The 23,303-nt window shown below is 53.3% G+C and overlaps 1 protein-coding gene across 7 annotated transcripts in view; it reads left to right on the top strand.

Moving 5' to 3' along the window:
- LOC123778861 (putative E3 ubiquitin-protein ligase HECTD4) overlaps positions 1-18,072 on the top strand; it is a 129,261-nt gene extending 111,189 nt beyond the window's left edge. For 6 of the 7 annotated variants that reach the window (XM_045776507.2, XM_087857344.1, XM_087857340.1 and 3 more), the window contains 14 exons: positions 1,747-1,970; positions 2,058-2,209; positions 3,977-4,083; positions 4,591-4,714; positions 6,656-6,846; positions 7,879-8,025; positions 8,811-8,930; positions 9,574-9,729; positions 11,260-11,363; positions 11,526-11,747; positions 13,645-13,811; positions 14,190-14,385; positions 14,991-15,213; positions 15,806-18,072. In XM_045776507.2, coding sequence (XP_045632463.2) covers positions 1,747-1,970; positions 2,058-2,209; positions 3,977-4,083; positions 4,591-4,714; positions 6,656-6,846; positions 7,879-8,025; positions 8,811-8,930; positions 9,574-9,729; positions 11,260-11,363; positions 11,526-11,747; positions 13,645-13,811; positions 14,190-14,385; positions 14,991-15,213; positions 15,806-15,942 — 2,270 coding nt within the window. In that variant the 3' untranslated portion in view covers positions 15,943-18,072. The remainder of the gene's footprint in view (positions 1-1,746; positions 1,971-2,057; positions 2,210-3,976; positions 4,084-4,590; positions 4,715-6,655; positions 6,847-7,878; positions 8,026-8,810; positions 8,931-9,573; positions 9,730-11,259; positions 11,364-11,525; positions 11,748-13,644; positions 13,812-14,189; positions 14,386-14,990; positions 15,214-15,805) is intronic. The other variant, XM_087857339.1, reaches the window with a different exon arrangement.
- Positions 18,073-23,303: the final 5,231 nt, after the last annotated feature.

Consider the following 23,303-nt stretch of genomic DNA (forward strand, 5'->3'; position numbering starts at 1 on the left):
CTGTTCTAGGAGGACAAAAATGTAATACTGAATATGGGTTTTGTTGTTGGCTTCAAATTTTATCCCCCAGTCATAAAATTTTTGAAAAGTTCGCTCAGGGCTGGGACCAGGGGTGAGGTAAGTGAGGCCTTGGGCACAAGATTTAATGGGCTCCAAAAATCTCAGTAAGCTAGATAAACAATATATATGTATATATTTTTTTAGAATTTTTAAAATTTATTTGTGAGAGAGTGGACACTAGCAGTGGGGAGAAGTAGGAGGCAGAGGGAGAAGCAGACTCCCTGCTGAGCAGGGAGCCCGATGCAGGACTCGATCCCAGGACACTGGGATCATGACCTGAGCCAAAGGGAGATGCCCAACTGCCTGAGCCATCCAGGCGCCCACAGATAAATAATATTTTAATCGGATATTTATAGAAGTCAAAATTAATGCAAAATATCTGTGATGAACAAAATCGTAAAATTTTAAAGACAGGATCAGTATTACCGATTATTTCTTCTGCATCGGGCTTTAATGTGGCTTGGCACAGTACTGTTGATATTTTGCTCGTTATGTGTGGGGGGGGTTGTATTAATTTTTTTTCTTTTTTTTTTAACACTACAGTGTTACTGAGATTTTGGGGAATCTTGCCCCCGAGGGGGCTGCCAGGCTCTCCTCACCCTGGTCTTGGCCCCAGTCCCTTATTAGAGTGCATTTGGTCCCTTGGCGCTCTGTGGCCCACAGGGGATGACTGGTGTAAGATCTGAGGCCTTTTTCTGCCATAATTCGTGGTTTGCCAGCCTTTTCATACTTTGAAATGGAATTTAGACCGAGTTCCCGATCCTCTTATAGTCAGACCTTCCACATAAAGTACTCAATCTCTGGTAACATTAGGCCCACACGCATTTTTCTAGAGACTAAGTTTTGGTTCTACTGAGTCAGCTCTTGGGGCTTGGCCACCTCTTCTGCACACCTGACCCCCCCACTCTCAGCCTGGAGGCCCATGAGGCCTCTGAGCTCCGGTTCCCACAGCCAGGCCTGCCCTAGGGGCGCCTGTTGTGTGTCGCAGAGAGAGGCTGGGGGGGGTGGGGGGATGGGAAGGGGAAGGGAGTGATGAGCAAGTCAGATGGGGTCCTGATGGGCTGCTGGGGCCTTTTTGTGTTTGGGCACAAAAGTGCTTGGGGACAATTTTCTTCCATCTGAGAGAACTTTCTTTTCCCACCCGGTCATTGTGCCAGTTTTGAACCATCCTCTCTAATACTTTGAAACTTGCTTGACAACTTGGGCTTTGTACCAACAGTACTTGCAGGCTCCGTATCCTTGTGTTCCTTTGGAACCGCCGTCACAAACGTGTTAAGGTGGATGAAACTGCCGTGCTCGGTAGCCCTAAGACTACAGTGGCTCAGGCCCAACAGAAGCGTGTTTCTTGCACATGGACGAATCCAGGGAGAGCGCTGCGGTCGGCTCTCCCAGAGGCTTGTCGCTTCCGTGCAGCCAGTGGTGGGGGTGAGCGCGAAGAGAGCAGACTGGCCCGGGAGTGGCTCACGTCCCACGTCACAGGAACGCACCTAACTGCAGAGAGAAGGCTGGGTGCATAGCTGGGGGTGCGCCCCGAAGGGGAAACCAGGTCGTGGTGCATAGCTCAGCAGCACTAAACATCTGTTACCTCCGCGCAAAACCAAATTGTTCGAGACACAGCTGCGAGGCGTATCCTGACGTGGCACGCTCGCGGCACAACGGTCTTGTCCTCTCCCCGTTTTGTAACAGGTGAGAAGCTGGTGCCCGGTGCCAGGGAGGTGCTCACGGAGATATTTAAGAGCTGTGCCCATTCCGAGCAGATGCTGAGCCTCACCCCAGCAAAGCCCATCAAGGTGTCGGACATTTATCTTAGCAAAGAGCAGATCAACTCCCAAACGCCGGGCAACCTCCTCCAGCTCTTCTTCACCAACGTCCGGCCTCCAAAGAAGGTGCTGGAGGACCAGCTCACGCAGGTAGCCGCCCGTCCCGCCGTGCCGGTGCTGGCCTCGGCTGCGCCTTGGGCCGATCCTGAGGACCCCCTGTCCCTGTGCTGCCCGCAGATCCTGAGGAAGTACGGCGTGCCGAAACCCAAGTTCGACAAGAGCAAGTACGGCAAAGGCGGAAAGGAGCAGCACCCCGTGAAGGTCGTGTGCACCAAGCGGCCCGTCACCAAGCCGCCCGCCAAGGACAAGGCTGTGCTCAGCAGTGTCAGGTGCGCATCCGGGGCGCTCGGGGTGGGCCGGGCGGGGCACCCGGGGCCGCCCCCTCCGAGGCTTGCTGCGAAGCTCTCTGTGCCTCTGGGAGCAGACCCCCGGCTCCTCTTCGCGGCTCTGTCATTTGGGTCCCTGGCTTCATCCACTGAAAGAGAGCGCTTCATTTTATCCACAAGTATAGTCAAATCCGGACCACACAGGCAGACAGAAGTAGACTGGTGTGAAGTCATAAACCAGCCAAAATGTACAGAATTGTTTTTTTTTAAAAAAATCTGACTTCTTTTAACCACACAAATAATGCATAGTTATTATGGAAAAACTATAAAATCGTGTTGGGAAAAAAAATGTGATTACCCCACACACCACTTATAACCGTTAAGTGCATAACCTTCTGTTGATGCATATATATTATTTTCTTAAATTTTAAATGGCCAAGAGGCACCTGGGCGGCGCATTCAGTTAAGCATCGGACTCTTGGTTTTGGCTCGGGTCATGATCTCAGGATCACGAGATCAAGCCCCGAGTCAGGCTCCACACTAGGTGTGGGGCGTGCTTGAGATTCTCTCTCTCCCTCTCCTCCCCACCCTCCCCCACTTGCTCTTGCTCTCTAAAAAAAAATAAATGTTAAGTGGCTAAAATAGTACACAATTCAAAAGTATATGCAGCAAAAAGCCATTCCTCTTCCCCATCATCCTCAAGCCTCCCTGTCCCCCTCCGTGAGACTGCCAGTGTAACTTCCCCAGCCTTCCAGAACTGTCCACACACACACAAGCAGATGGGCACGTGCCCAGACGTCTCCATACCCCACACAGTGCTGCCGTTTCCATTTACTGCTAATCTGGGAGGTGTTTCCATATCTGCACAAAAAACTTCTTTGTTCTTTTTTTTTTTTTTTTTTTAAGATTTAAGATTTTCTTTATTATTTGAGAGAGAGACAGAGCACCAGAGGGGGTGATGGGCAGAGGGGGAAGGACAAGCAGACTCCCTGCTGAGCATGGAGCCAGACTTGGGGCTTGATCCCAGGACTCTGAGACCATGACCCAAGCTGTAGTCAGATGCTTAACCAACTGTGCCACCCAGGCGACTCTTCTTCTTCTTCTTCTTCTTTTTAATAGCTCTGTAATATTTCATGTGTGGATATGCATACATATTTAATAGAATTTTCTATAGACCTATGCGAATGACTCAAGAACTCAAAATTGAAACTTTGATAGAAAAGCGTTACCTGGCAGGAGTCTCTAGAGGAATTGTTTGAAGGATCAGAAAAATAGTGTCTTTCTGCTAATTAATCATACATCAATGGTGCTAATAAATCAGTACAGCGCAATAGAATTTTCTGTGATGGAAATCTGTGCTGTTTCGCTGTCTGTGCTGTCAAATGCAGTTGCCACTAGCCACACGTGGCTGCTGAGCCCTCGAAATGTGGCCAGTGCGGTCAAGGAACTGAGTTTGTAATTTTATTTTAATTTAAATTTAAGTAGCTGCATCTGGCTAATGACTGCTTCTTAGTGCAGCTGTGAAGGATATAGAAGGGATGAAAAGCATCTCTTTGAGGTTTTTTGCAGGTGAAGCATCGGTTTGTCCTTGTCCTTCTGATTTGCTCAGTGAACTTCTTAGTAAGAACAGAACTGACCTTGCGCCCAGCCCTGTGGGAACCAGTGGCCATGGTTGGGGGAGTCTGACCTACCGCATGTGTGAGGCTATGTGCCCTCTGTCAGGATGAGGTGTGAATGCAGAAATTCTGATTGCAATGCTCTGGTCTATAGCAGGACTGCCTTAAGTGAGAAGAAGCCAACTGTGAAGCCCAAGTCCCCAGAAAAGAGCAAGCCAGATGAGAAGGACCCAGAGAAGTCACCCACCAAAAAACAAGAAGGTGATTGAACAGCTTGGGCCTGAGACTGGCGGGCCCCCGGGACCAGCCTCTGGACCTTTGCCCAACTGCCTGGGCTCCCTTGGGGTTTGGGTGAGGCAGGGCTTCGACGCCATCTTTGACCATGAATTTATGGAGGTCAAAATAGTAGCTCCCAAAATACCATGCACCCAAGGCGAGGAGTAGGTGATGGCGATTGAAAGTAAAGATCTGGAAATCTGCTTAGAAATTCGCTTCCAGAAGGCACTTACCTGGGCATTAGAACTTGAGCCTCATAAAGGCCCAAGCAGAGCTGGAGAAGTCAGGCTGTGGCTCGCTGACCCCATGAGGTCGGGGGTTGTGCTTGGTCTAGGGCAGCGGGTGGAGGCGGCCGTGACAGACCCTGGAGGGCCGGGCGGGGGGGGCACAGGTGGATTGGACCCTGCCGGAAAAGCCACCAGGGCATGTCTCGAGGCCCCTGCTGTGGGAGGTTCTTCTGAACTCCTAACTCTCTCAACGCTTCTCCGTCAGTCCCTGAGGAGAAGTATCTAACCTTGGAAGGGTTTCACAAGTTCGTTATTGATCGAGCCAAGCAAGACATCCGTAGTGTCTGGAGGGCGATTTTATCTTGTGGTTACGACCTTCACTTTGAGAGGTAAGAAGTTGTCCCTCAACCCAGTTGTTACCTTGTATAAAAATTGTTTCCGGCCACCAGAGGCATCCCCGAGAGAATCCTTGCTGGGAGCCGCTCCTTCTGCCGTTCTAAATGCCTGCTGAGTTTCTAATGTCCAGAATTGTCAAAGTGGGTTTTAAAGCCCATTTGGAAACACACAGTTCTAAACAAAAAAATTCATCTGCTCACAGTTCTGGAGGTCAGGGTGTCAACAGGGTTGGTGTCTCCTGAGGCCGCTCGTTGGCTTGTGGACGGTCACCTCCTCACTGGCCCACGGCCCTGCCTGTGTGCGGGCGCGTCCCCGCTGCCGCCCCACTTCTGAGGGGGACGCCAGTCTGCTGGTCTGGGCCCTGCCTTGAGGACCTCCTTTAACTCAGTCACCTCTTTAAAGGCCGCGTCTCCTAACACAGTCACACATGGGGGTTTAGGGCTTCATCACAGGACTGGGGGTGGGGGGCCGATTTCTCATTCCAAAGACTCTTTGCTCCTCGGAGTCCCACTTTGTCTCCGAGCCCCCATTGTCCGCCCTCCCTCCCTGCCAGGCAGCAGCTCGCCAGGTCCCCAGGGCCAAACAAGAATGGTTTCCCCTTCCTAGCTGTACGGGAGTCCCAGGCAGCTGTGCTGTGCTTACAAACAAGCAAACCCCCCTGGCCTCACTCTGGCGCCCCCCACCCCAGGCAGGGGGGGTCGGGGAGGGAGCGGCGGCCTGGAGCGCGCTCTTTTAAAACCCGTGTTCAGGGCTCAGAAATGGTTTGCTGCTTGGCACCGTCATTTTGTACCTTTGCGGAAGGCTCAGAGTCCGTGTCCAGACGAGTTTTCTGATTGATTTGAGAAGCCAGTAAGAGAGAGGATTTGGGGGCTTTTGAAAAGTAGAATCACCCGCTTTGGACTAGAAAGTGCTTTCAAAGTGGGAAGGTTGCAGATTGGCCTGCAAGTGACATTTGTTACAGCTCGAGGGCTTGTTCCTGGGCACCTGGGGCCATGCGGGCGCCCTGACTGACGCTCCTTGCCTCCTTCCCGCACCCAGCCTAAGGGCCGCAGCCGGTGGCATCTGCCGCCGTCCGCCGGCCTGGAGGGGATCCCCTTCTGGAGGAAGCGCGCTCTCAGCACTGCTCGGGCGGACACGCGGCCTGTCCTGAGAGGCTGTGCCCCTGGCCGGAGGCACCCTGTGTGGCATGTGGCCCAGAGAGGGGCCGCGGGCTCCGGAGCTGGAGGCGCCCATCGCCCCGCCGGCCTGCCCGCCTTTCTGGGCCACGGCTGACCGGGGTGGGAGAGGCCGCGTGGGCACAGGGGACGCTGCCGGCGGTTCTGCAGCCCGGGCCATCGCTTTGTAAAGCTTCGGTAAAGGTGGCTCCCGACATTTTCAGGGCGTAGGTTTTCTCAGTACTTAGAAGGGGGGGTTACACAAGACGTCTGCTTGTTTCGTGTTTCCGCATCACTCGGTGCCCGGCGTTGGGGTGGCGTGCGGTGTCCCGTTAGCTGCAGCGATGCGCTCCCAGACCCCTCTGCCCGCGCCCTCGGCCGTGTGCCTCCCAGGCGCCCTCGGCCGGCTCTGGGGACGGCGCGGCTGTGTCGTCGCCAGCTGCATTTCATACTTAAGGACACCAGGCCTCGGAAAGCAGCTGTCCTTGAGGCCCAGGTCACCGGTGGCCTAGATTTCGGCCCAAGGACTCCAGAGCCCCGGTGCTTAGCCCTCCGCCCTCTGCCCACGCGCAGGAGGGAGGCTCGGTGGGTGCATGCGGCCGGGCTCTGGACGGTGGCGCCGCTCCCACCATCCCGCCTGTGTGCTCGCTCCTCCTGGGCGGGGCGGGGGGGGGGTTCCCCTTGCACCAAGATGCCAGCTGCGAGCCCAGGTGCTGTTCCAGATCCCCCGGGGGCTGGGACGCGGCCCCCGGCCCACCTCGCCCTTCTCGCCCGGCCCAGGTGTGCCTGCATCGATGTCCGACACGCACACAAGGCCTCAAGGAAGTGGACGCTGGAGATGGACGTGGCGCTCGTGCAGTACGTCAACCGGCTGTGCCGCCACCTCGCCATCACGCCCGCGCGGCTCCACCCCCACGAGGTGTATCTGGACCCCGCCGATGCCGCCGACCCCAGAGTGGCCTGTCTCTTGAGTATGTGGGCTCTGGGGGCGGCCCCTACGACAGTGGAGGGGGGGGCGGTTAGAAGGACTAGAGGTGCTTTTCACGGCCATCGAACACGTCCTTAGGCTCACCTGCTGTGACCCTGGGGGCAGAGATGGCAGCTGCATTAAATGGGCGAGGCCTTACTCCTGGCCCCTTGGCACAGGGGCAGGCGCGGGCGGGTGGCGGCTGGGAGGCCCGCCTGGAGGCCACCCCACATGCCAGGCCCCCCGCCTAGAGGCCCCCACAGATGGCAGGCGGGTGGCGGGAGGGAGCGGGGATCAGAGCTGTCTCCCGCCTCGGAGGCATTCTTCAGCTCGAGACCGCGGTGTGTCTTCATTAAAGGCGAGGATACGCCTGCACGCACCGTGTGCACACAAGAGCAGGCGTTCTGCATAAATCCATCCCTGGGAGGGGACCCTCGTCCCGGCATGCTGGCTTGTTCTGTGCCTGTGCCGTGTGTGCCACGGGCGGCCTGGGAGTCTGCCCACCCGGCTCGGCCACGTGGCCTGGGCTTTTGCTCTTTGCTCTTGCACATACTTTGAAGGTAAACATGGGCCAGAAATCGTCCTGCTGTCATCCTCTCACAGCTGGAGAGGAGACAGATATGAGGACAAACGAGACCGCGTGCCAGTGTCTCAATGTCCTGGTCTTGACATATGCTGTCACTTTGGGGGAAGCTGATGAAAGGTACACGGGACTGTGTACTATTTTTGCAACTTCTAGAAGTCTGATTATTTCAAAAGTGGAAGTTAAAAATAGCATAGGCCACAGCCCTGGCCTGCCCTAAAGATAGGCTGAGGGGGCCCTTGGATTCCCCACGAGCCGGCGCCTCCCCCTCTGCTTCTGCTTGGCATGGGTTCAGGCAAATCGGGGGCACGCCCGCGCAGCCTCTGGGGGTCCCGGGGATAAAATCCCCGGCGGGATCCTCCTGGTGCGCCCCCCCCCCCCGCCAGGGACAGGGGCCACTTGAGCTCGTTCCACCCCAAGAGCCTCGGCCTGACCGCCCCTCATGCCCTGCAGACGTGCCCATCGAGAGCCTGCGCCTGCGCTTCGCCCTGCTGCAGTCCCTGAACACCACGCTGGAGACCTTCTTCCTGCCCCTGGTGGAGCTGCGCCAGACGCCCATGTACACCCGCAGCATCGCCGCCCTGCTGAAGGAGGCCAAAGGTCAGCACCCAGCCCAGTGCCTGGGAGGCGCCCTCCTTACACGGAGCACGCTGGGTCCCGCCGGGCAGCACCTCCAGCCCAGAGCCGTCACTTCAGTTGCGCTCTGAACAATTACATTCACTCAAGTTTTCAGGGGTGCCTGGCCGGCTCAGTCAGAAGAGCATGTGACGCTTGATCTCAGGGTCATGAGTTCGAGCCCCGTGTTGGGGATGGAGGTGACTTAAATCAGTTCAGTGTCTGGCTCTTGATCTCAGCTCAGGTCTTGATCTCAGGGTCATGAGCTGAAGCTCCACGTTGGGCTCCATTATTTAAAAAAAAAAAAAAATAGAAGGCTCTGATTCGCTGTCTTTCCCCTACATTCCAGAGATGATCATCAACAGCTGAGCACCTGTCCTTCCAGACTTTTCTGTTCACAAATACACACATGATTTTTTAAAAAATCAAAAGCGGGTATCCTAGCAGATGTTCTGTTCTGCGCCTTCACCTTTGGGATTTTATTTTCTCCACTTCATAAAATGCTACAGCAAACCTCCTCATACTTCCTGTATTTCTGCCAACGAGGTGTTTGCTGGGCATGACAGAGGCCGGGGTTCATAGGTTACCATGGAGGCAGGTACTAACAAATCGTCCCCTGGAAAGTCAGGGCTGTGTGCACGAGTGCCCCATTCAGGGGCCTGGAGGGCATCCCATGAGAGACTGCACCCAGAGGGGGCAGGCCTCGGGGTGACAGGGAGGGAAGGAAAGCAGTCCCGTCAGAGCCTCTCCCCCCCCATTCTTCCCTTCAGGGCTGATCTTTTATGACACGAAGGTGACCGTCATGAATCGGGTGCTGAACGCCACCGTGCAGAGGACGGCTGACCATGCGGCTCCCGAGATCACTTTGGACCCACTGGAAATCGTGGGAGGTAAGATTAGCTACACACAGAGCAGAAAATGTACGATAGCCGTGATTGAACAAACCATACGGTCGACTTCTTGAACATGAAAGAAGCCTCTAGAAGGAAGTACAAACGTTCATCTGGCCGCTTCTGTCCTCCTCCCAAGTGTCCCAGCGTGTGGCTTCCACCTTCAGGGTCCCCTAGTGAGCCTGCATGCTGGGCAGCAAGAGGAAGGGGAGAGACAGAAGGAGCTCTCTGCTTCCCAGAGCCTCACCTCTCCTTCCCGTCACACTGGACAACTGTCACAGGGCCACACCTAACTGTGTGGGGGGTGGGGGGAGGAGTGGAGACGTTCTGGTTGGCCATGGACTTGCTGGAATTGGGGTTCCAGCATTGAAGAAGAGGGGGCAATGGCTCCTGGGGAGGCAGCCATGGCCTATGAACACACAGCGTGGAGGGAATGAGAGAAGAGCGTGGATGGGGGGGGCCTCCCCTGGGGACAGAGGGGAGGCATGGAAGACGTTCCAAGAGCAGAGAGAAGGCAGGGTGGCTGTGAGCCAGCGTCGGGAGAGGCCGAGAAGCAGACGCAGGCCTGGCAAGGCATCTGTCCCAGGGCGGGAGAGCAGAAGACGGCGCCAGGAGGCTTTGACTGCTTTCCGTCTCTTTCCAGGGGAGATCAGAGCCTCTGAAAACTCCTACTTCTGCCAGGCTGCCCGGCAGCTGGCGTCCGTGTCGTCCTCTCAGCTTTGCGTCAAGCTGGCCAGCGGTGGGGACCCCACCTACGCCTTCAACATCCGCTTCACCGGGGAGGAGGTCCACGGCACCAGTGAGTGCGCCCCCTGCCGGGCTCTGTGCAGCCGGTTCAGGGTAGAGGCTGTGCGAGGGTGTGGACATTCCTGGGGTTATTTGTAGCCTGCTCTGCAGAAGCCAGGACTGCCCCCAGAGCGCCAGGCCCGTCCAGCCCCTCCAGCCCCAGCCCCCGGGACTTGCCCCTGGCCTGGGCGGGAACGGCGCTTGCCAGCGACTTCCACCCCGCACCCCCAGGCTCGGGACCGCATCTCTGATCAGGGCTGAGTGGACACCGTGGAGACACCGTCAGTGCGGATCGGCCTCGTCCCCCACGAAGGGCCCCCGGCCGAGGGGTGGGCTGGGCTCAGAGCTTGTGTGTGTCCCATGAGAGACAGGGTGCTAGGGGAGCCCTTCTGTCACTTCACTGTGCGGCAGTGAGGGACAGCAGCTCGGAAGCTGCTCCCTCGTGACCCTTTAAGCTGTGCTTAGTGAGCCCCAGACATTCAGGAAACGTTTGATGAGAGAAGAGACCCAGTTCTTGAGCCGGACGCAGCGGGAAAGGCCGGGCCCTTGGGGCAGCTCTCTCTCCCATTCCCATTCGCATCCCGGGCACCCCGCTCCGGCGGGGCCTCCGGCCAGCACCGTGGCACCCTCTGGGCACCCGGGCTGGGCCCTCTCAGAACACTCGTACCCACTGAGCGCGCCGAGGGTGCCAGGCCCACCCTCCACACCTGACCCTCCTCATAGCACCGGAAGTGCACGAGGCCGGCGTCCCACGTGACTGATCGTAGCTTCCAGGTCAGGCAGCTGGCTGTGGTTCAAACCCAGGTCTGTCCAGTTCCACAGCCCAGCCCTTGGTGGCTTCCGCAGGCAGAAATCTGCTTCCCCGTGCAAAATGAGTGAGGACCTCTGTCCCCAAGCAGCTGCTCTGCATGGCTCTGAGCAAGCAGCATGTGCGCACAGCTGTGCTCAGAGCCTCCGACCTTAGGGCCCTGCCCGGGGATGCACAGCGGGACAAGACCCAGCCACAGGGAGGCCTCGGCCAGAAAGCCAAAGGCATGTTTGGAAGGACAGCAGCCGGGGCCCGTTTGTGGCCCATTGCCCTCTGCAAGCGCTCGTGCATCGGTCCGTGCAGTTTGACACTGGCTGGACGGACCCTGAGCACCTGGGCCTTGGTGGGGGGCGGTGCTGAGTAGGACAGGTGGCCCCGCTTTTGGTACAACCTGGAGCGACAGGCGCAGATCAAGCAAGCCTGCAAATCAGCGTGAGCTTGCAGCCGTGGAGACAGCCCAGTGCGGCTCTGCGTCGGGGCTCAGGGAATCCTCGGAGCCAGCCCCGGACGTAGGTTCGATTACTGTCTCCATTTGATGGGTTGGGCCACCGGGAAGTGAATCCCTGGAGGTCACCCAGCTAGTAAGTGGCACAGCAGGACTTGACCCCTGGTCTCCCCGCCCTCGGATGAGGCTTCTCTCCCCTCCACCGTAGCTGCATTCAGGTTGGCGAACGAGCTGAGGTGCAGGCGGGCTGCTAGGGTCTCGATGCTGACAGGTCTCCGTGTGTCCCACAGGCGGCTCTTTCCGGCACTTCCTGTGGCAGGTGTGCAAAGAGCTGCAGAGCTCCTCGCTGTCCCTCCTGCTGTTGTGCCCCAGCTCAGCTGTGAACAAGAACAAGGTAGGACGCCCGAGGCGAGGGCGGCGGCGGGGCGCTGGCTTGGGTCCTTGGGGGGGTGCTCTTCCAGCCCTTCCCAGTCAGCCTCCCGGGCTGGGAGCTCTGGGCCAGGGGCCCGAGCGGCCGCAGGCACCCATGTCGCTTCATGTCTGCCTCCGCTTCCAGGGCAAGTACATCCTGACCCCCAGCCCCATCACCTACGGGGAGGAGCAGCTGCTGCACTTCCTGGGCCAGTTGCTGGGAATTGCGATTCGAGCAGATGTCCCTCTTCCCCTGGACCTCCTGCCTTCCTTCTGGAAGACCCTGGTGGGGGAGCCCCTGGACCCGGACCAAGACCTACAGGAAGCAGACATCCTCACCTACAATTATGTCAAGAAATTCGAGAGTGTAAGTGAATAGTACGTGCTGGGGACGGCAGAGCTCTGGGGCAGTGTCCCCGGGGGCTCCTTGCTGCCTCCGTGGCCTGCTGTCCCCTGGTCCTCCGTGCCATGGGAGCCCAAGCGTCCACCTGAAGACCGATTGAGATCTCCCAAAGAACGTCAGGGAATGCGAGCCGTCTCTGCCAGGCTTACTTCATGGGGACAGAGGCCCCTCTGGCTTCTCTTCCTGTTCGATAGCAGCAGAGTGGGGGGTGACCGGTGTGCCCTGACAGGCCTCCCACAGACACAGGGTTGAAGGGTTCCCGGCAGCTGACTGAGCAGAGGTGACGGGAGGGGAACTCCTACAAGCAGACTCACTTTCACTTTTAAGAGCTTGGTTTTGGGGCCTCAGAGTGCAGGAGATTGGCCGGGGAAGGGTTTGGGAAAGTAGCTCTCCTCCTCCTCGTGCCTTGAGACATGCAGACAGCGAGAGCACAGGCGGTGTCTGGCCGTCCCTCTGCCCGCACAGCCCAGCCCCCAGAGGCGGTGCAGTCAGTGCCCAGGCTGCCGGCTGGGCCCATGGGAGCCGTTAGATCTGGCCACTGGCTCGCGGTCGTGGAGGCCGGCTGTGGGCCAGGCTCTGGGCTCTCACTGCAGCCACGGGGAGCTCCCCGGTTGCTCTCTGGGTATGTGAGGCAGTGTGTTCCAGAGGGCTGTGCACACACGTCCTCATGACAAGGGCAGAAGGGAGGGAGGCTCAGAGAGGAGAGCTGGCGGGGAGCAGAGCCACCAGCGGAACCTAGGCCGGTCCGGCTAAAACACCTCCTCGAGTCCGAGGCCGAGTGTGGAGGTGCCTCTGCCCCAGTCCTCCCCCTGTGGCCTGTGCTCCCCCTTGTGCCTGTGCTCGCAGGGGGGCCGACTGTGGCAGAGGCCTGGCCAAGGCTGCTCTCCAAGGGAACCTCACCTGAAGGAGGCTCAAATCTTGGGCCCCCTGAGGGGCCTTGGTGCCGGGCTCTCCGTTGTCCTCCCCTTGGCTACCACTTGAGGGCAGCAGCACGAGGAAGCGCCAAAGGCAGGATCTTGGATTAGTGCTTGGCTTCCCAGCAGAAACGGGGAGGACAATGAACTGTCTTAAGGGTCAAAGCAGGACAGCCCCCCATGGGCTAGGGACTTAGGAGTCCCTGCCAGGCACTGCTTTGAGAAGTCCTCCCAGGGCTATGGATAGCAGCAAGGGCCTGGGGCAGGCAGGGGATATAAGACAGAGTCCAGACAGACAGTCCAGGCAAGGCTTCTTTCTGAAGGGGTTGGACAAAGCCTCAGAGAGTGCTGGGATACCAGACTACACCAAGGTTGGGGCATACAGACCAGGAAGAAAGATTCTGAACTTCTGGCCCTTGTACCTGCAGCCTTCGCCATCCCAAAGTTAGATTTCTATTTTCCTCTGGGCCAGATCCTATTATCTCCTCGGTAGCCCAGCGTGTACATCAGTGTCTTTTGGAACCTAATTTTGGTTTTTTAAATGATTTGCTTTTAAAACTAAATATGGATATAGATTTGGCTTCAGGCAAGGCTCAGTCCAGGTGTTCAAATGATCATCAATAATTGGTTTCAAGATGGTCCCAACAGTACAAGAGGTACCATCTCACTGGTGTGGACAAAACTGTAAAAGAGGGCTACTCCTTCCACATGGTAACAGAAAAAGCCCTGCAATTTGGGTCTCATTAGCCAGGCCTCAGGCATATACCCGCCCCTGAACTCATGGCAGCTCTGGGCAGGCCCGTGTCATGTGCACCTTCATGATGGTCAAGGGCAGCCCCCGTCCACACGGTGCCCGCTGTTTGCCCAACTGGAGATCAGGGTTCCATCTTCCAGGGGACCTTGGGAGCGGGTCAGGCAGTCAGCCTCGGTCTGCCTCTGCCCTCCAGATCAACGATGAGACCGAGCTGGAGGCCCTGTGTGCCGAGATCGCCTCCCAGCACCTGGCCATCGAGAGCCCCGAGGGTCCCAACAAGCCGTGCTGCAGGTTCACCTACCTGACCATGACGGGCGAGGAGGTGGAGCTATGCAGCCGCGGCCGGCACATCCCTGTGGCGTGAGTGTTGTGCCTGCGGCAGGGCTGGCCGCTCTGGCTGGCGGGGTGCGCGCCAGCGCCTGGGCTTGGGCGGCCGGGGCTGGGTTGGGGACAGATGGATTTCACCAGTGGGAGGAACATGAGGCAGGACATTGGGTGCCGGCAAGGATGGAATGTGTTCAGCAGAAGGCCTTTTAATAAGAAAAGCCCAGCTGGGAGGTGGGGGACTCCCGGAGGCACGAGAGAAATTGGTGGGGCTGCCAGGACCAGGACATCTCGGTCACTGGGCCTCCCCTCCTGCCTGAGACCTCCGCTGGGTCCATGTGGCCCTGGGACTGGGAGCAGCCCCACGGGCCGCCTCGGCATTCTCCCTCACCTGGGTCCCCCTCGTACCTGCAGGTGGGAGAACAAGGACATCTACGCAGCGGCCATCCGGAGCCTGCGGCTGCGGGAGCTGCAGAACCCCGAGTGTGTGACGGCCGTGAGGGCGGGCCTGGGCGCCATCATCCCCCTGCAGTTGCTCACCACGCTCAGCCCGCTGGAGATGGAGCTGCGCACCTGCGGCCTCCCTTACATCAACCTCGAGTTCCTCAAGGTCGGTGGCCTGGGGCCCGGCCGGGTTGACAGGCAGTGTGGGCGGGGACCTGTCCTGGTACTTCCTGTGTCCCAGCACTCTGTCCTCACGGGCGGTGGGGGGGGCATGCTCACCCCATCTCACAGCTGAGTTAGCCGGAGCTTACTCGTGGCAGCACGTGGCAGGGTCAGCTTCGTACCCAGATCGATGGCCTCTAAGCCCCGGTCTTAAGCCACATCCTGAGTGAAGACCATTCTCGCTGAGCCCCATCCATTCCCCAGCCTGGCCTGCTGTTGCCCGAGCCAGCTTCCCTCGGGCTGGACCCTGGCATCCCAGGGTTGCTTCTCGCCAGCGGCCAGACCTTGCCCAAGTGACTTCACATCCGTTGGGAAGGGTGACAGGACCCGCCTGGTGTGTCCATGGGGTAACCTAGGTTGAGCCTCTGCTTCTGGGCTTGATGTGCAGGCCGCAGTCCCACACACGGGTGCTGGGACGATACCTTCCAAGTCTTCATGACCCCCATGTCTGCGGCCATCATGTCCCTGCTGCACCCGCCTGGCCTAGGGTGTTATTGGGCTAGCAGAGGCCTGGGTCTGCTCACGTCTTGGGGGGCCTTTCTCCCCCAGGCCCACACCATGTACCAGGTGGGGCTGATGGAGACAGACCAGCACATCGAGTTCTTCTGGGGGGCACTGGAGATGTTCGCCCAGGAGGAGCTGTGCAAGTTCATCAAGTTTGCCTGCAACCAGGAACGCATCCCATTCACCTGCCCCTGCAAAGACGGGGGCCCTGACACAGCCCACGTGCCCCCATACCCGATGAAGATTGCCCCCCCAGATGGCACAGCAGGTACCGCCCTCCCCTTGTCATGTTCCAAGTCGGGACACAACAGGCCCTTCTCTCGGTGGGGGCTGGGGCTGCTGGGCCCTGCGGGAGAGGGGGAGGGAGGGAGGGAGGGAGGGAGGGAGATCAATGGACAGCTAAGCCCAGATGTAAATGAGGGACGGCGGGGGGGGGGGGGTGGGGGGTGGGGGGGGCCTGTCACGTGCCTGCCAAACCTGACCTCAGCCAAGAGTCCACAGAGGCCCAAGGTTGACGTATTTTCTGATGTTTTAGAAGGCTAAAAATCCAGGAGTCTTTTAATTTTCCAACTTTTAAATGTAGAGAAATAAAACCCTCTGCTGGCCAAACAAAACTTCTCTATAACCAGATTCCCTCACAGGTCAACACTTTGGACCCTGTGCTGTACAGTTGTGTCTGCCATTTTCTCCTCCAGAATCTTCTTTTGCCCCACCCCTGCCCCTCCACCCGATGGGCCTTGGCGTTGGCTTAGAGCTGCCCAGAGCTTGGAAGCAAAGAGGTCTGGAAGCAAAGAGGCCGAGAGGCCTCCCTGGAATCGTAGCCCAGCCTCCTAACACTGGCCTGGTGGGGTTTTTTGCAGGTTCCCCAGACTCTCGCTACATCCGAGTGGAGACCTGCATGTTCATGATCAAACTTCCCCAGTACTCCTCTCTGGAAATCATGCTGGAGAAACTTCGTTGTGCCATTCACTACCGTGAAGATCCCCTAAGTGGCTGAGGGGAGGGAGCCCCAGACCGAGTCCGTCACCGAGGCACCGCACCGCCGGCTTAGGAAGCCTGCCACTGAGGGCACATCCCTCCGGGTCCTGCGTGAGGAGTTGGCGACATTTTGCTTTTCTGAACTTTTGTCCACATTCCAGGGCTTCCTGGAAGACTTAACCTTTTGTATTTGTATGTTTCGTGATGGGTTGGTTCTTTTACTACCTGTTTGTGGTATGTTTGTAGGATAGTTTAGTTCCCAGGCAGCCTGTGTCTCATTTGATCTTCCTGGACATTGTCTTTCACGGCCACTGGATTCTGATGCCATAAGGCCTCAGTTAGTTCCACATCATGGAACCACCCAGCAGGAAGTTGGTGGTGAGGTCCCAGCAGCATCCTGTTCTCTCCGCAGAGCGTCTTCACAAACGGGTCTGTGGCCTGTCCCTCCTGCCTTGAGCTGGAGTTGATCCTGGATGCTCCCACAGGCCTCCTTCCATCTTAAAATGGTTGGGCCAGTTACCCAAACGTGGGAGACACACACAGGGAGCTTTCTGTGATAATCTTACAGCTTTAGAACCTTGTTTATGGTCTGGGTTTTTCTGAGGAAAAGCCCCCCAGTGGTTCCCCCCATCCCTTCTCAACCAGACAACCCTCTGCACTGTCTCCTCTGGGCCCCTGGTCTGACACTTTTCCACTGAGTGTTCCTCAGAAGACCAAAGGGTTCATCCCTGACCTTAGTTCACAGCCAGGTGTGTCCCAACTCCAGGAGTTGAGAAGGACACCCTGAGGAGGAGGGACAGTGCTCGAGTGGGGGCCTTTTTCTGAGACTCTGATTGAACAGGAAAGCACAGGATTCAAGCCTACCCCCCCTTTTATACTCAGAAACAGCCGTTCCTCACTGCAGGGTTGGTGACTGGGCCACACACCCATGTTAAAAAGAGCTGACTGAGGTGCTCTGCTCAATTCAGGGTCTACTTCAGTGACTAAGACCTTCCAAGGACCACTGTGGGGTCCTTCTGCCCCCTCTGGCCAGGCCCGCCCCATACCCCCCTTGCTACCCCGTGTGAGCGTGTGTGCCAGGGCTGAGCTGCTCCAGGCTCACCCACTGCCCCAGTGCATCTGTGCCCCAAACAGGTCTTTGTCTGATGGTACTCTGTTCAAGAGCAGCATACGCCACCTTGTTGGACACTGTCATTCTGGGCCTTGCCAGTTCTCATGGAATTGCATCACTGTATTTATTGTATAATATTGTGAATACTGAAAGTTCTGAGTGAGTGCTGACTAGAAGGCTCTGGAGTGTGAATGCTGGGGAGAGAAAGCTGTGCTTTTCCTTTCTCTGCCGTGGCCCTGGCCTGTTGGGAAGATGTATGGATTTTAGAGTTATAGCCATTGGCATCCATCTCCTCCGACTCTTACTCTTAGGAAATGCATTAAGGACCATTATAGAAACGATTTCCCAACTTAAGGAAAAGCTAAAACCAGATCAGTCCTTCCGGCTGCATCGGTTACATTTGATGCAGGAGCAGTCCTGTCTGGAGGTGAGCACTTGCAAGCAGTTTCCCTGCTTGAAAGGAAGAGGGCTGGCCGCTGCCTCTTAGCGGCGAGAGCCCCGTTGACTGGGGGGGGGGGGTCACACCAGGATGTAGTCCTGACAAGGATCCTCTTATTTCTGCAAAATGAAAGAGCCTCTGGATTATTAGAAGTGATTCTTCCTCTCTGTATTTTCCCTTCCAGTCCTTCCCATCCCTTGAATGGACTCAGAAGTGATTCTTCCTCTCTGTATTTTCCCTTCCAATCCTTCCCATCCCTTGAATGGACTCAGAATTGTCAGCTACCTCCCCAAGGGGGGTCTGGGAAGCTTCTTTTGGCCCATCACTTGATATGATGACAGCTGTGAGTAAGATGTCTGCTGCTAACACGACTGCTTCTCCCAGAGAGCACATTGAGAGGTCCAGACCGATTCAAACCTTGGCCCTAAAAAAACCGTGTGCTGTAAAGTTACTTGATGTATATTTATTATAATTATTTATGGTTGCATTTAACAAAGTTTTCATTCAATTTGATGCTATTTACACCACTGCTGTGTAAAGGAAGCTCACTACAGGAAAAAAGTCGCACCAATAAATAACCTTCATCTAATTTTGATTTACCCGAAGAGTTGTGTGGTCATCTACTCACTGAGAAGAGCCACAGGCTGACAGGCTCGGACGGCTCTGCTACCGAAGTGCTATCCAGTAGTTAGGAATTCAGTCTCGGTACTTGATGTGATTCTTACTCCATCCTCCTTATAAACTATCCTTTCCTCCCACTCAACTCCTTGAGGCTGGTTTTCGTATAGAAAGTATGATTGAAGGGATGGAAATCCAAGGTCAAAGCTAAACCTAACTCTGCATGTTCTGCCCCCTACTCACAGTGGAGCTTGTCTATACTCAAGCCAGTGTGAGGATTTTCCTCAAAGAGATCATTGTGCTGGAAGAGTCTAGGCAATTCTTAGACCACATATCCTCCCTTGGGAGCTGGCAGTGGATTTAGAACTACTGTACAAAAGGGAAATGCAGAGAAGATAAAAGACTTAGTGCTGCTTTCCTAAGATTGATGGTTCTGCCCTCTTCTTGCACAGCTGTCCCCATGAACCCTGTGGTCTGTATTCAGGAGAATCCAACCAGTCTCCTTGACCTGCTTATCACAGCCTCCTGCTCCTGGGGGTCCTCACACAGACCCACTTAATTCTTCTTTTGACCCTACCTTCCTTATACTTAATAAATGCTAACTTTTAGTGGAAGTACCCACCTTTGTCTTTATTGCAGGAAGAGCAGGGGTCCTCTTGGATGAGGAACAAGCAACTTGCCTCCTTCTGCCTGTTGCCCACGGTACTAGAACGGCAAAAGTAACCACTCACGGCTAAGAGAAGACTTCTATGGGACATGAGAAGTGGGGGAGTGAGGTGCCTCAGCTGAAGATACCTCACTGAGCACAGCAAGGATTCTCCTCTCCAGAATGGCTGAGGCCATCTTTTTAAAGAGCTGCTTCTTAAAAAACAAGTGTATTCAAAATTACACAGACAACGTTCATCCTCGTTAGTCATCAGGGAAATGCATATTAAAAGCATGACAAAATCTATACAGCTACCACCAAACCTCCATGGTTGGGGGAAGATGTGGAACCAACCACACACTGATGTGGGGAATGTAACCTACAACTACTTTGGAAATCTGATATCGCCACCACACACCCCTTAAGACCAACAATCCCACACCTAGGTGTAAATCCAACAGGATACATGCACATGCTCGCCGAAAGCCATGCAGAAGAATGCTCACGGCAGCGGTGACAGCGCTAGCCGCAGTGGCACACGATGGAATGCTGTACGGGAAGAAAAGCAAACTACTGCTACGTCTAACGACGTGGAGGAGCCAAACACACAGTGATCAGCAAAAGAAATCAAGCATAAAAAAGTACGTAATGGTATAAGTTCATTTAAATAATACTGAAAATAGTGAAAAATAACTGATCTATCTTAACATGTCAAGATAGTGGTAGCTTTGGGTCCCAGAGGATAGTGACTGGGAGTAGAAGGGGTGTTCTGGGGTCTTGGTAATGTTTTTGATAAGGGTGGTGGTGACAGATAGTGTTCACAGTGGGCTGTATGCTACCATGAACTTTTCAGATAGTTTCTTAAAAATACATACTTTTAGCCAGCCAGACTCAGTACTTGTAACTCTTGATCTCAGGGTCAAGTTTAAGCCCCATGTTGGGCATGGTGCCTATTTAAAAAATTAAAATCCCAATACCTCAGTGCCCACCCCCACCCTCAAATACAAGTACACGAAAATAACATCAAGAAATAAAAGGACACATTCTATCCTATTAATCCACAATTTCTGAAAGGACAACTATTGGAAGAATAAATGACTTTTTAAGAGCACATCATGGGAAGCAAGCTAATTTGTACCTCCCTTGAAAAAAAAGCAAACATCATAAAGGGAAGAAGGAATTAGAGGCCCCATGTGCCAGGAGAAAAATAAGGACTGGAAATTCATGTAAGAAGCAGAAGTTCAAGCCCACCACCCTGGAGAAAGGTAGGAGTCCTATTCAGGAGAAACCACCCGAACAGCTGCGATTCCAGCCCCACCCTAGGGTTACACAGGCTGGAAGACCCTTTTTTGGACTAAAGCAGAGATAAGACCTACAGATTCTGACAGCGGGGGCTCTCCAGTGAAAATGCCAGCCTGTTGCCCTACAGTGAATGTGAACAGTTAAAGAAGCTTCTCACTTTTAGTGCCCCAGTCTTAAATATAGACAGCCAAGAAACAGACCCAAGGAAGTCTATAACAAAATCCCAAAACAAAAATTACCGAGTAGAACAAGATATCTAAGAAACAACTGTGGCACAAAGTATGAGAATGAGTACTGCACAGGGCCGCCTGGCTGGCTCAGTTAGTGCAGGGTGTGACTCCCGATCGTGGGGTTCTGAGTTTGAGCCCCACACTGAATGCAGACATCACTTAAAAAAGTACTACATCCCTTGAGTAAGGGAGAAAAAGGCTGTGGGGAAGGATAAAAGACAGATTTTGGAAATATCAGAAATACATTTAACATAAGGATGAAAGGATAAAGTTGAGCAATTCTCCCATAAAGTTGGACAAAAAGAATAGAAAAAAGGATCAGTCTAAGAGTGCCAATATCCAACCATCACTGGAATTCTGCAAAGAGAAAACAAGAGAGAAATCACAAAAAAAAAAAAAAAAAAAAACTCTGAAAAACAAGAGGTCACAAGTTTCCAAAATGCTAACTGCCCAACCCTTTGAATGGAAAAAGAATCCACACCAACATACACATGGGGAAGTTTAAAAATACCAGGGATACACATCCTAAAAAGCTTCAAGGGGAAAAATCACATCCAAATCAGACAGCATTAGGCTTTAAAACAATCTAGAAAGATAATGCTTTCAGGACACTTCTAATTCTAACCATGATAGATGAACAGAAACCAGACTTACCCTCCCCCTCTCAACAACTAAAACCTGACATGTGGGGCACCTGGGTGGCTCAATTAAGCATCTGCCCTTGGCTCAGGTCATGATCTCAGGGTCCTGGGATAGAGCCCTGCATTAGGCTCCCTGCTCAGTGGGGAGTCTGCTTATCCCTCTTGTGCTATCTCAAATAAAATCTTTAAGAAACAAAAAAAACCCTGACATATACGGTTCTCAAAACATCAGGCAATGAAGGACAAAGCTCTGAGAGAAGAGAAATACTGTAGGTGCTACTATGGCCTCAGCATATGGTGTTGATAGTTTTCAGACAGCAGCAAAAGGAGGGGAATCCCAAGGTGGAGCCCCACAGTCTCCCAGAGTTCGGAAAACAAAGCATCCAAGGAAAGCAAGGCACCTAGTTTGTGGGGCCGACAGAGTACCAGAGAGGAAGAGTTGTATAGAGAGAACTCTGTAGACCTGTGGAGAGTCCTCCGCAAGCATTCAGCTGAGTACTGATAAGCTTCCGCATATCAGGAAACTGCCAGACGCTGGGAAAAGAACCAGCCACAAGGATTAGAACTGGCAAAGAACAGAAAATAGTTCCTGTTCCTGCTAGCCAATATAGAAAACTATCATTTATGGAACACTGTTGCCTTAGTAGTGCAGCAAAATTAATTCCTAATTTTGGAATTAGGAAAAACTAATTCCTATTCAAGTCCCACCTAATAAAGCTTTAAAGTTTGACACAGAAGGATCGAGCTGTTTTGAAGTGACCCAGTATATAAAAATAAAGCTCAAAAGTACAAGAATACAAAAATAGCACATAAGTGGGTAAAATTCAGAATGCCTGGCATCCAATCAAAAACCACTGAACATACAAAGAAGCAACAAAATTGGACCCAGGGAAATCAACGGAAACTGACCCAGAAATTACACAAATGACAGAATTAGTAGACAAGAGCATTAAAACAGTTATTACTGCATACAGTATACTTACAAGCTAGGAAAAAGAAAACAACATTGAACATGTTCAGTAGAGACATGGAAAATATAAGCAACTCAAACTAAACTTCTAGAGATAAAACCTAGTGTCGGAGATGAAAACCCAATAGATTAGCAACGGATTAGACTGCAAAAGATTCTAGTGACCTCGGGGGCATACAAAGGATCCGTCTGAAAACAAAAGAATCCAAAAAAGTGAAGAGCACATCAGTACGATATGGCGCACTTCATTTGGCCTAACATAGAATAATCCCCCAAAGGGAAGAAAAAGGGGGGGAATCTTGAGAAATAATTGCTGGAAAAAAAATGCTGAAATTTTTTTCCAAATTTACTTGAAAACTATAAAGATGCAGGAAGCTTAATAAACCTAAAGCACAAGAAACGGTGGTCACGGTTGCAGAACAATGTGAATGTACTTAATGCCACAAAACCATACAAAGGTACATCACAAATTGCTTAAAATCAGTGATAGAGAAGATCTTAAAAACACCCTCCCACAAAGACACATTATGTACAGAAGAACAACGATAAAGACGGTAGATTTCTCACTGGAACCAATGCAAGCAAGGAGACAGTAGTGCAACATATTTAAAATACTGGTGGGGCGGGGAAGGGGTATCAACTAAGAATTCTATACCTGGCAAAAATATCTTTCAAATAGTGAAAGAGAAAACAGGCAACTACCTAGAGGCAAATCAGATTAGTGATTAGGGAGTGAGTGCTTAATAGGTACAGAGTGTCCTTTAAAGATTAAAAATTCTTGAACAAGAGAGTGGTGATGGCTGTGCAACACTGTGAATGGATTTAGTGACACCTAATTGTATACTTCAGAATAATTAAAATGTTAAATTTCATATTAGATGTATTTTACAATTTTTTAGAGGTGAAAGAGAAACAAAGACCTTTTCAAGACAGAAAAGCTGAAAGAACTAATACAGGCTAACCTACACTTCAGGCAGAAGGAAAATGATACACCACATGGAAATCTGGGTCTGCAGAAGGAGTACCAAAATAGTAATTACATGGGCAAATACATAAGACATTTTTTCTTAAATGTCTTTAAAAGATAATTATTTAAATAAAACAAGGTATTGGGGATATTTGATGAATAAAGAAATAAATGTATGACAATGGCACAAAAGCTAGGAAGAAAGAAACAAAATATGCTCTTGTAATACCGATCGTGAAATGGTACAATATTACTTGAAGGCAGACTAAGATAAATTAGAGGTGTATATACTATAAATCCTAAAACAACTACTTAAATAATATAATAGTTTTAACCAATAAGCCAACAAAGGAGATAAAACGGAATCATAAGTATTAAAAGAAAGGAGAAAAAGAGAAAAAAAGCACACAGAACACAAGACAAATAACAAAAAGGTACATTTAAGCCCAACCATAT

This window comes from Ursus americanus, chromosome 30 (assembly GCF_024610735.1).
Source record: "Ursus americanus isolate L20-20 chromosome 30, mUrsAme1.1.p, whole genome shotgun sequence".
NCBI lineage: Eukaryota > Metazoa > Chordata > Mammalia > Carnivora > Ursidae > Ursus > Ursus americanus.